Source organism: Fukomys damarensis, unplaced genomic scaffold (assembly GCF_012274545.1).
Source record: "Fukomys damarensis isolate Sample0158 unplaced genomic scaffold, DMR_v1.0_HiC HiC_scaffold_19, whole genome shotgun sequence".
Lineage (NCBI taxonomy): Eukaryota > Metazoa > Chordata > Mammalia > Rodentia > Bathyergidae > Fukomys > Fukomys damarensis.
Window position 1 is genome coordinate 10,424,979 of NW_022900931.1, and position 11,418 is coordinate 10,436,396.

Here is an 11,418-nt window from a genome sequence, read left to right on the forward strand (position 1 = left end):
TGCTGCTGCTATCACAAAATACCTGAGTCTGGGTAATTTGTGAAGAAAAGATTACTTTTCTCAGTTTTGGAGGTTCAAGAGCATTGCTCTGATACTTGGACAGCCCTGGTGAGGCCTTGGATACATAACAGGGAGCCCGTGTGAGAAGGAAAGAGTGCATGACTTTAGGAAGCCAGAAAACATGGAGGAGCCAGTCTTGCTCTTTCATAACTGACCCTGGAGAAAGCAACCAGCATCCCTCAAGAGCTACCTTAGTCTCCTCTAAGGGCAGCTCCTGCAGTGCCCAGTCACCTCCCTAGGCTGTACCTCCCAGCATCACCACAGTAATGAGCAAGCCAAACAGTAGTATCGCCAGAAAGGAGAAGTCTCATGTTGAGGGTGGGCTGAACTTAGAAACTCACTCCAACCGAGTGGAAACAGCAGGAGTGATGGGCTATCTTTTCCAAGATCAAGTTATAAATATTGGCATTCACCCACAGAGAGATTGTGCTCGCTCCTCTCAGTCCCTGCCCCCATCCGGGTGAGGATATTCATATCTCAAGGACATCCAGGCAGCCTGTGCAAAGGCCCATGTGGAAAGGAACGGAAGCCTGTCAACAGCCATGTGAGTGATCTTGGGGATGAATCCTAGCAAAACCAAACCAGATGACTGCATTGGGGCTGGGGATTTAGTTTAGTGGTTCCAGTGCCTGCTTCACAAGTGCAAGGACCGGTGTTCAATCCACGGTTCCAAAAACAAAACAAAAAAACTGGGAATGTGGCTCTGCAGAAGTAAACCATATGACTGCAGCTCCAGCCAACCACCAACAGCCTCATGAGAGGTCCTGAGCCAGAATCACCCAGCCAAGCCATTCCTGAGTCCGCATACACAGTACAGAAACAGATAATATTTTCTATTTAAGGTGCTAAATTAGGATGGTATTCATTATCCAGCAATGGGAAACTAATACAGTAAGTCTGGACTTACTGTATGGGCACTGCATAATTTACCTATGCAATTTAAATTCTCCACCATATGAGGTAGAGAGCGCTATCCCCATTGTCTTAGTCGCTTTCTTGTTGCTGGGACAAAATGTCTGTTTTTGTTTTCTGGGGGGGGTTTGTTTTTTGTTTTTTGCGTTTCTGGGTTTTTGGTTTTTTTGGTTTTTTGAGACAGGGTCTCACTGTGTGTTGAGACTGACCTGGAACTCACTGTGTAGCCCAGGCTGGTCTCGAACTCTCAGCGATCCTCCTGCCTCAGCCTCCCGAGTGCTGAGATTATAGGTGTGCGCTGCCACGCCCGGCTTTGCGACAAAATGTCTGAAACCCACAGTTTAAAGCCTCACATTTTCAGCCCACGGGCAGCTGGCTTCAAGGCAGAAATGGCGTGGTGGAAAGGCACAGGAAAGCTGCTTCTGTCATGGCAGCCGGCAAGAAGAGAAGAGAGGATCGGGGAGGGGTATGCACCCAGGTCACACCCCCACTGGCCCACCTCCAGCCAGGCTCCACTTCTAACAAGAAGTCATTTGCAGCACCCCGATAACCCAGCCACTTTCCAAAAGCCCCACTTCTAAAGACATGAGGCATTTGGGGGACATTCTAGATCTAAACTGTGACACCCATTGTACAGATGAGGAACCACGGCTGAGAACAGTCACACAGGGCAGCAGGTGGGGTCCTTGGCCTTGTCCGGGCCATCTTCGGGACAGCAGCAATCCACACGTTAATGGCAGCCTGCTCCTCACCACTGTCCATGTGGGTTTCCTTCATGGGCACAGGGTGACAGTGAAGAGGGGAACCAAGTCTCAAACTCAGAAAGGGGTGTGGTTCCCACAGAAGGGCAGAGAAATTGTTGAAATCCTTATACAAGCGGCCCCAAGAAAAGAATTAGGGCTGGGGGTCTAGTTCAGTGGTAGAGCACATGCTTAGCATTTGCAAGGCCCTGGGTTCAGTCCTGAGTACCAAAACAATGAGGGTGGTGGAGGGGGATCCCGATGCAGGGGTACAGGCGGGATGGGGTGACCCGAGACGGAAGAAAGCCCTGGACTCTGGGTATCAGCCCTTGGCAGGCTCAGCCTCAGCTCTGTCACCAACTACATCAGCCCCCCAAAGCCAAATTGGATCCTTCCCTTGCAAATAAACCTCAGGCTGCATCATTTCACTGCAGATGCTTATTTTTAAAATATGGTGAGAATGCTGACTGGATAAAGATTTTCATCAGACTGCAGGCTTTAAAAAAGCATTTAATTCAATCTGGCACTCCAGACGGAATGTAAATCTGCTACAGAGAGAAGCTGATGGGCAAATAGGAGACGCTTCAGCCCAAGTATTTAATCCAAGTACATCACACAACCACGCCATCAACGCTGAAGTAAAAAATAGCACGCAACAGATGTACTTATAGGGAAGAAAGGAACAACAGGCTATCCTGTCTCGCTCCTTTCTTGATTCTGCATAAATAAGTCCAATTTGCCTGCTCTTCTGGAGAAGCCCCAAGCAGCACTCAATGCAAAATCTTTCAAGAGTCTGTCACCTGCTTCTTCCTTCTCTTTGAAATGTTACCATCCCAGACTCCGGTTCTCAAGTTTTTCCAAATCATCAAAAAGTACTTAGATGCAGAAAAGCCCTAGCGTCAGAAAAAGATGACAATAAAATATCTCACTGTTCAGTGTGTTATCATCTGGTCATTGTAGTTTAGAGATAAAACAACTACAAAAATGTATGAGGTGCTCGCCTTAACACCAACCATGTTTAAGTTTATTTTTGTTTATTTGTTTGCAGTACTGGGGATTGGGCACAGAGCTTCTTGCATGCTAGGCAAGTGCTGTACTACTGAGTTACATCCCCAACTCTTTTATTCTTTATTTTGAGACAAGATCTTGCTGAACTTGAGATCCTCGGGCTTCAATCTCCCAAGAAGCTGGGATTACAGGTGTGCACCACCAAGCCCAGCTGGGTTTAACTTTTAAGTAGGTCTGTTAGGAAAAGTAGAGGTCCAAAAAAAATCCTGTGAGGTGCTGTGTTGCTTAAAGAAAGCCCAAAATTCTATGACACCTATAAAGATGTGGGATTTGTGTCCCTTCTCCTTGAATCAGGATGGGCTCTGGGATTGTTTGGACCAAAAACAAATGGTGGGAATATTGCTATGCCTGTTTCTGGGTGCAGCCCCTCAGAGCCTGGCAGCTCCTACCACAGGTCTTGGGACTCAACCAACAACAGTGAGGAAGCCCTGTGGAGAGGCTCCTGGAAAGTGGAACTGAGCTCAGCCAGATGCCAGACAGCACCCTGCAGCCCTGTCAGTGAACCATCTGGGAAGTGGGTCTCCCAGCCCTCTTGACCTTTCCTGGTTGACACCATGCAGAGCAGTGGTTGACATCGATATCAGATGCAGGAGCCAGATAAATTGTTGCTGTTCTAAGCCACTAAGTTTTAGGGTGGCTTGTTACACAGCAATAGATAAAAAGAACAGGTAACATGGGACAAAATAGGAAGGTGGTAAGCATGAAGGTAAACCTGGAAAGGCAGGTATAATATCAGTATTAGCAATGGTTAATAGTGAAGCATGCTACAAACATAATTGCAGAGGACACCTGTTAAGTCACTCAGTAAAATATAGCTCGACTTTTGCATAATTATGATACCTACACTGAAGGACCAATGAGAGAGAAGTGAGGCTGGTTTGGGGTACTGGGGATCAAACTCGGGCCCTTGTGCTTGCAAGGTAGGCAGCAGAACCACTGAGCCAACTCCCTGTCTCTGTGATAGCTATTTTTAAGCATTAACTATGTACTTGGATCACTATTTGTAGTTTATTTACTGCTTCCTATAAGTGTCTGGGATTTCTAGCTAAGTATAATGGCAGCTTTCTACCCGATAGCCATGCCCCGACTCCTTCCTTGCTAGCAGCTTCTTGATTTTGTTCAGTGTGTGTGTGTGTGTGTGTGTGTGGCCAGAGGGATCGAAAATGATGGGTTCAGCTCTAGACGGTGAGCCCTAATGGGTCATAAGTGTGTGCAGCGGTTTCTAAGTCTGAACGGTTGTTAAACATGTAGGTTGTTAAAAGAGGAATATCTGTATATCAAGGAGACAATGTCCAGGATACAACCCAAAATTATTAGACACAGACAGGAAAATCTGAGCTCTACTTAAGAGGAATGGCAACAAATGAAGACTGACAAAGTTCACCGAAGTGCTGAGCATAGCAGACAAAGGTTTTACTATTATAAAACTGTGCTCAAGGATATAAAGGAAAATACACTCAAAATGAGGAAACAGAAAATCCCAGTTTAAAGAAAATAGGAACTATCAAAATGCACCAAATGGAATTTGGGCTTGGTGGTACCTGTCTATAATCCCAGCAACCAGGATATCGACCAGGGGAATCAAGTGTTCCTACAACCTTACTAGCCTGGAATGTCTAATGAGTTCAACTCCTGCCTGGACTATATACCAATATATACCAAGACCCTGTCTCAAAAAACTAAAAATTCTAACACTGAAAAAAGACAATATCTGAAATTGCAAATTCACTAGCTGAGCCAAACTGCATATTAGAGATAACAAGAAAGTTTCAATGAGTTTGGAACTAGATCAATAGGAATTATGCAATCTAAAGAATACTAGAATACAATCTGAAGAAATCAAAGAGTCCAGTGATCTGTAGGATGATATGTTTTTTTAAAGTCTAATATATCAGCGACTGGATTTTCAGAAAGAGAACAGAGGTAATGGAACAAAAAATTTTTTAAGGTCCTAAGTGTTCCCAAATTTGGGGAAAATACATAAATTTAGATTACAGAATCTTAGTGAACTCCAAGCAAGACACATGAAGAAAAACTTTAATAGAGTGCAGGCTACACTACCCCAAACTATAGCACACTAGAAACTGAGAAAACAGCAGAAGCTGGAAGACCACTCTTGATCTCCCCTCACCCACCTTCCCTGATGCAGGCCATAAAACATGAGTGATCACCCTCTGACTGTTGCCTTCCTTCTGTCCCAGAGACTCAGATGTGATCCAACAGTTGGTTCTTACTTTCTAAACGTACACTGTTAATTCTAAGTTGATGGTGGAAAATTAAGGATGTATATTGTAAGTCCTAGAGTGGCCACTAAAAAAGAGAGAAAGGTATTGCTAAAGATCCATAGAATAAATTTTAATTCTAAAAACTATACATTCATTGAATCCAAAAGAAAAAAAACAAAAATAATAATAGAAAACAAAAAACAAATAATGCCATAGTAGATATGAATCCAAACCTATCATGTTGATTGTACATGAAATAACACTCCAATTAAAAGACAGAGATTATAAAAATGTGTAAAAAGGCAAGACCCAACTAAATACTGTGTATAAGTGATGCACTTCATAGAGAGAGACACAGATAACAGGTTGATAGTAAAAGAATTGGAAAAGATGCATCAGAAAAGCAGTAGTCACTGAAGGTTGGAGTGGCTTTTATAAATATCATATAAAGTGATCTTTGAGACAGAGAGTATTGCCAGAGATAGAGATATTTTATAATGATGACAGGCCCAATACAACAGGAAGACATAATTGCCATAAACGTGCAGGAACCTAATAACTGGGCTTCAAAACAGATGAAGGAAAACTGACAGACTTAAAGCAAAAAATAGATAAATTCACAATCATGGTAGAGTTTATCATCCCTTTTTCAACAGTTGATAGACCAACTAGGGAGAAAAATCAGTAAAGAGCTAGAAAATCTATAAACACTCCTCCATCAACCACCCTGACCTAACTGACAATTATAGATCCCCCCAACAACTGCAGAATAGATGTTATTTCAAGTGTGCATGGTACACTTGATCAACTCTGTACTGAGCCATTAGGCAAGCCTCAATACATTTCAAAATTGGGATCTAAGAGCCCTTTGCTTGCATTATACCACTCAGCCCTTCACAGTAGCCCTTAGGAGATTCATATTATTAGAGTCCACTTTTACAATAAAGAAGCAAGGGCTTAGGAAGCTAAAAGCCACTTTATTCACCAGACTTAACAGTTACTTCAGCAAACTAAACAACAAATACACTCATCCTTAGACCTGTACCCCCCATACCCATGCTTGCAGGTCCTAAGAAAACCACAGGATTCAAGGTCGGAAGACCCAGATGTGGGCCTGCCTCGGGCTCTAACTTGTCCCTGGCAAGCCCCTTGCCCTCCCTGAGTCACTCAGCTCTATATACAGTAGACGAGGTTCATATCGCCAGCCCCATTTCACAGACCAAAAACTGAGCTTGTAAGTGACACAGCCACAGTTCAGTCCAGGTCCATGTGACTCCAGAAACCACGTGTTCACCAACCTCCAGCGCACCTGAGATGGGCCTTGCAGCACAAGACTAGATTGTACTCCTAGCAGAAGCCTATGATAAGACCTGACACAGTAAAGTGCACCTATTCAAAGAGTTTTGCAAATGCTAACTGCTTTATAGATCATTAAAGACAGGTAGAGCAAGTTGTCGAGCCAGCCCTTTCTGGGGTCAGTCTGTCTGGGTTCAAGTCCCCCTTCTGCCACTTGTTTGCTTCCTGATCTAGGAACCACTCGGCCCAACTTTCTCTTAGCTGTAAAACGGGACTAATAATAGTACTCCAATCACTGTGAGGATAAACGAGTTGAAATACATGAAGTGCTAGGACAGTGAGGTGTGCAGTGAGGACCACAGATGTGTGCTGCTGTCACCTCACCTGACTTGACCAGGATTACTACACTGCCGCTGTGCAAACCCCAAACCTTGCCTCTGCTCCCCTTTTCTATAAAACCCCACAGCTTCTACCAGCAGTGAAGCCAGATCCGTATCTGGCTCCGTATCTGGCTCCGTATCTGTTCTTCCCACCAAGATCATGCTGATTATGGCACCGTTCCTGCCTTTCACGGCTACTCTGTGTTGTTATGGGAGAGGTGGCCAAGCCTGGTCTGTTCTGACCCCAGAGCCAAGGATTTTGCCCCAGAACTCCAGTAACAGGGCCTGGGATTTAGCTCAGTGTCACAACTCCTGCCTTGAAGGTGTAAGGTCCTGATTTAGAAGCCTGGTACCAAAAACAACAACAACAACAACAAAAGCAAAAAACCAAAAAACCTCCAATAACAATAGCTGGAAATGCTACAGAACATGAATCACAGCTGAACACAAAACCAGTTCAGGGATTGTGAAACATAAGTTACAATTCTAACTGTTCTGTAAAAGCTTTTAAAAAAAAAGTAGTAAATCACAAAATTATCATCGAGATAGAAACTGAAAACAAAGGAGCTCTCCCTTAAGGCATAGCCCTCCACCCTGTCTTTTTCCACATCATCGTGATACCCTCCCACACAGGACCACTGAGCTGCAACTGTCCTGTGGCCCTGTCCGCTGCCATCCAGCCCTGCAGAGCTGGGGTAGCCTGCGCCCCGGGGGCCCCTGGCCAGCTCAGTGCAGAACCGGGCTGGGAGAACCACACTGCCATCCTGTGGGCTCCTCTGCTTATAGCCGCTGCTCCAACCAGCGTCCTCTCCCAGGCTGGAGCCCTAATACACATCCTCTGATAGCCTACGCTGGCTGGCGGGCTGGATCCTGGGGGCCTGGAGGGGAGTCAGCAGTCTAGGGCCAGGACAGATGCTCCTAGGGACAGTAAGGCATCTTCGGATGCCACCTCCTAAGGAGGATTCCACCTCCTAAGCAAGGCACGGTGACTCAAACCTGTATGCCCAGCTTCAGAGGCCAAGGCAGAAAGATCACAAATTCAAAGCCAGCCGAGGCAACTTACAGAAACTGTCTCAAAATAAAAAGTAAAAAGGGCTGTGAGTGTAGCTCACTGGTAGAGCACTTGCGTAGCACACAGAAGCCCTGGGTTCATCTGGCACCTCCTAGTCTTTGAGTGACCTGGACAACAAGCTACTTGACATGTATGTGCCTCTGTTTCCTCATCTGTAAGATGGAGGCTGTAACAGTCCTAGCCTCATAGGGGTGAAAGATTCAATGAGTTAGTACACATAGGGTACTTAGAACACTGCCAAGTGTTTCACAGCTCTTCAATACCCTTTGATGTGACCTATTTTTAGAAAAAGAACATTACTATCATCACATCGTCATGCAGACATATAGACATAACAGCAACAGATGTTTCACAAAGCAACACTTATAGTGTATGGCACACTGGTATCTTCAACTCTATTCTGCTTTTTTTGTTTTTGTTTTTGGTACCAGGTATCGAACTCAGGACCTTTCACTGTTGAGGCGGGTGGCACTAAGCTCATTCCCTAGCTCTAGTGTTTTTGTTTTTGTTTTTGTTTCGCTGCTCACAACTCACTAAACTAATTTCACAAACCCACTAATGGCTCATATCCCAAAGCCTAAAATCCACTCCCATAAGCTTAGTCCAGGCTGTCAGTCCTGGCTTCCTTTGTTTCCTACCTTGTGACTAAGCCAGATCTGGCTGGACGGAGGAGCCGCTGCGTAGTTGAGAAATCCCCTGGAAGCCTGCTGAGAGCTCACAGGCTGTCTCCCCGAAGGAGGGACGGGGACACCACCAGGCGCTGGGCACTGACAATGTGCCAGCCTCCATGCTCTATCCTATAACCTCCCAGCCCCTCTATGAGAAAGGCAGTTGAGAAGCCTGAAGCCAATAGAGGAGAAATGACTATGGAATAATGCTGAACAGCACTGGTCCTGCTTTAGAATTCAGAGTGTGCATTAAGCAAGGAAACTGGCTCTCTAGAAACTGCTGTGAAACGCTGAAAAGAATGGATAGGAAGCTGAGAAAGAGAACGTGCTAGACACAGAAAAGTACATACAAAATTGGGCAGGAAAGGGCACCCCTGCCAGATGGCATCTGGCATTATCAGCAACAGCTGCAGTAAGGGAGGCTGACCTTAGTAGGAGTCAGGGCACTTAGGGGGAGTCTCCCCATGGGCTCTTAACCCCAGGTGAAGGCCGATCAGACAGGTGGAAAGGCCATGCCTACTTATATCTGACTTAGGTGCCTCTCTGCAGTGGACAAGGGACTCTATTAACTGCAAAACTGCCATGGTGGCCGTTGGCCAAAGTAGATAGAGCTGTTCCAAGGATTTCTTCACCCTGTCCCAGAGGAAGAGGCCTGAGCGGCACTGTGGACCTGCCAACTGGACAGAGGACAAAGCACAGTGTGGCCAAGATGAGCTGGAAAAAGGGGAAAAAGACACGGCAATGATTTGGGGAGGGTATAATAGGGCCATGTAATGTGATGAGCAAAATGGGATTCAGAGTCAGAAGATTTGATTTGGGTCACTGCCCTCTGTTCATGGGAACAAATAATCACTGAGTACCTCCAGCGGTGCATCAACAATGCAGAAATAGATGGACCCTCAGGGGCTGACCGTAGAGTGAGGAATAAAGGAGCAGACAATAAATCTAGTAGCATTCTCTTGAGCAGCGATCAGAACGAAAAGCCTTCCAGTCACAGGAGGCAATAACTGCAAATCTCCTGCAGGGACAAGAGAGACATTTCAGCAAATTCTGAAAGTGATTCCCACTGGCTGGACTATAGATTGAAATGGATGTGGCAGAAGAGGCCCTGACAATTTACCAGCTTCTTGGCTTGGTAAAGCCAAGTGACTATAAAGTACTCCCTGAGATGTCCAAAGATGCACAGTTTAGTAAGCATCTTTGAACATCCAATGCGAGCCAGGAACTGTACCAGGCTGGCACTGGGCATATGGTGATGACTAGCAAATCCCTACTCTCAGGAAGCATACAATCTTTTGGAAGATACAGACACTACAATGCCTTAGGAAGAGTTATGAACAAAGCACTAGAAACAAAGGAATCAATTAATGCTCAGAGAGGAGATGGATGAGATATTCTGCGAAGAGGGGGGAAATAAAATTAAGCAAAGAAATGGCAGAGAAAATGTATCATAGAACTAATGTTTCACAGAACTGTAAGAGGCTGTGAATGGTTGAACTATAAGGTACAGCATGCAGAGGGGACAAACAGCAGCCAAGATACCAGTGAGGGACATGCAGATGCCTAGAACTTTGCTGTTCACGACCGAGGCAAGGATGTGAAAGAAAGGCTTCCGGCCCAAGCAGGTTCACAGGCCACCACACTTTCCCCGGAGCCTCACAGGCAGCCTCACCGGGACCTAGTTTCTAACAGCTCCAGAGGAAAGCTTGAGGGGCGCATGAGCGCTCTCCCGGGAATGGGAGGCTGAAACCCTCAGGGACCGATTGACTGCCAGAAACCCTGAGATCGTACAGTTGTGACTGGCAGTCAAGGTCCACAAAGTGGCCTCTCGAATTCTAGGAAGGGTGTCTTGCCTTTAAAGGGAATTACAATTTTGAGGAACTTAGCTTTCTCATGTAAAATATGGGGAATTAGGAACCTCTCCTTATAGGAGTAGTTGGGACACAAGGTCGACTGGTGTTGGCGCCAGCTCAGTTTGCAAAGTCCAAACCCACGCCTTATGCCCGCCCTCCTCCCTCAGGTAAAGTCCCTCGCAGGCCCCGCCTCCTCCCAACTCCTATTCCGGTCCTTCCCCTCAGGGCCCGCCCATCTGTTCTGGTTCCTACCCGAGGCTCCGCCCTCTCAGCGGAGCCTTCTTCCGCCATTCTCATTGGTAGGGAAATCTGAACCGCCCACGAATTGCCCAGTCCCGGAAGTGACGTTAAGGTTCGGCCCCAGGGAAGTGACGACTGGCCTGCCCTTGACGGGCAGGGAGGGCTAAGTGTTGCGTCTCTCAGCTCGCGCCTCAGGGAGGTAGGAAGCCCATGGGGGTCGCTCAGGGTGGTGTCACGACTGAGGCACGCCGCCTGCGTGCTCCTGTGAATGGTGGCTGCGAGCGGGCGGGGGAACGCGGCCCTCTGGAGAGCTAAGTCCCTGACTGCATCCTGTTTCTCCAGTTCCCTCCACACACGTGTCCATCCTTTTGGGTTCCCTCCACACACGTCCCTTCTTTTTTGGTCCCCCCCAACTGTTGTTATGTACCTCTTGAGTTCCTTCTTCAGTAGTTTTGGTTCCTCTTTGCTAATCCTTAGGTAGGTAGTAGGTAGCTCCCCCCACCACTTAATTGCCTGTTAAAACTTTTTTTTTTTTTTCCGGTATTGGGGAATCGAACTCAGGATCTTGCACTTGCGAGGCAGGCGCGGTGCCCCTGAGCTGAATCCCCAGCCCTAAAACACTTCTTTAAAAAGTATCAGTAGAGCAAGGACTTTATGGGCAACCTTGGGTTGACTGTCCCTTAATAGTTGGGTTACTTTAAGCATGTCATTTAACCTGCCTGAGTCTTCAATTCCTTGTCTGTAATATAGGCGATACTATTGCACCTTCTTAAAGAGTTGTGAGAGAGCCAGTGATGTACCTAATGCACTTGGGCATCTGCAAATGTTGCTTTGTTCCTCCCTTCCTTCTGTTATATTTCCACGTAGACCTTGATTTTTTTTTTTTTTTTTTTTTTTTCTGGGG

General features: G+C 46.2%; 1 protein-coding gene across 2 annotated transcripts in view; it reads left to right on the forward strand.

The window, feature by feature from the left end:
- The first annotated feature begins 10,621 nt into the window (after positions 1-10,621).
- The window catches only part of Txn2 (thioredoxin 2), a 12,326-nt gene continuing 11,529 nt past the window's right edge, over positions 10,622-11,418 (forward strand). Inside the window, exon 1 of one of the 2 annotated variants that reach the window (XM_033766261.1) lies at positions 10,622-10,713. Coding sequence is in view for 1 of the 2 variants with exons in the window: in XM_033766260.1 (XP_033622151.1) it covers positions 10,725-10,778 (54 nt within the window). In the remaining variant the exon portion in view is untranslated. Of the gene's footprint in view, positions 10,779-11,418 lie in introns of both variants that reach the window. The other variant, XM_033766260.1, reaches the window with a different exon arrangement.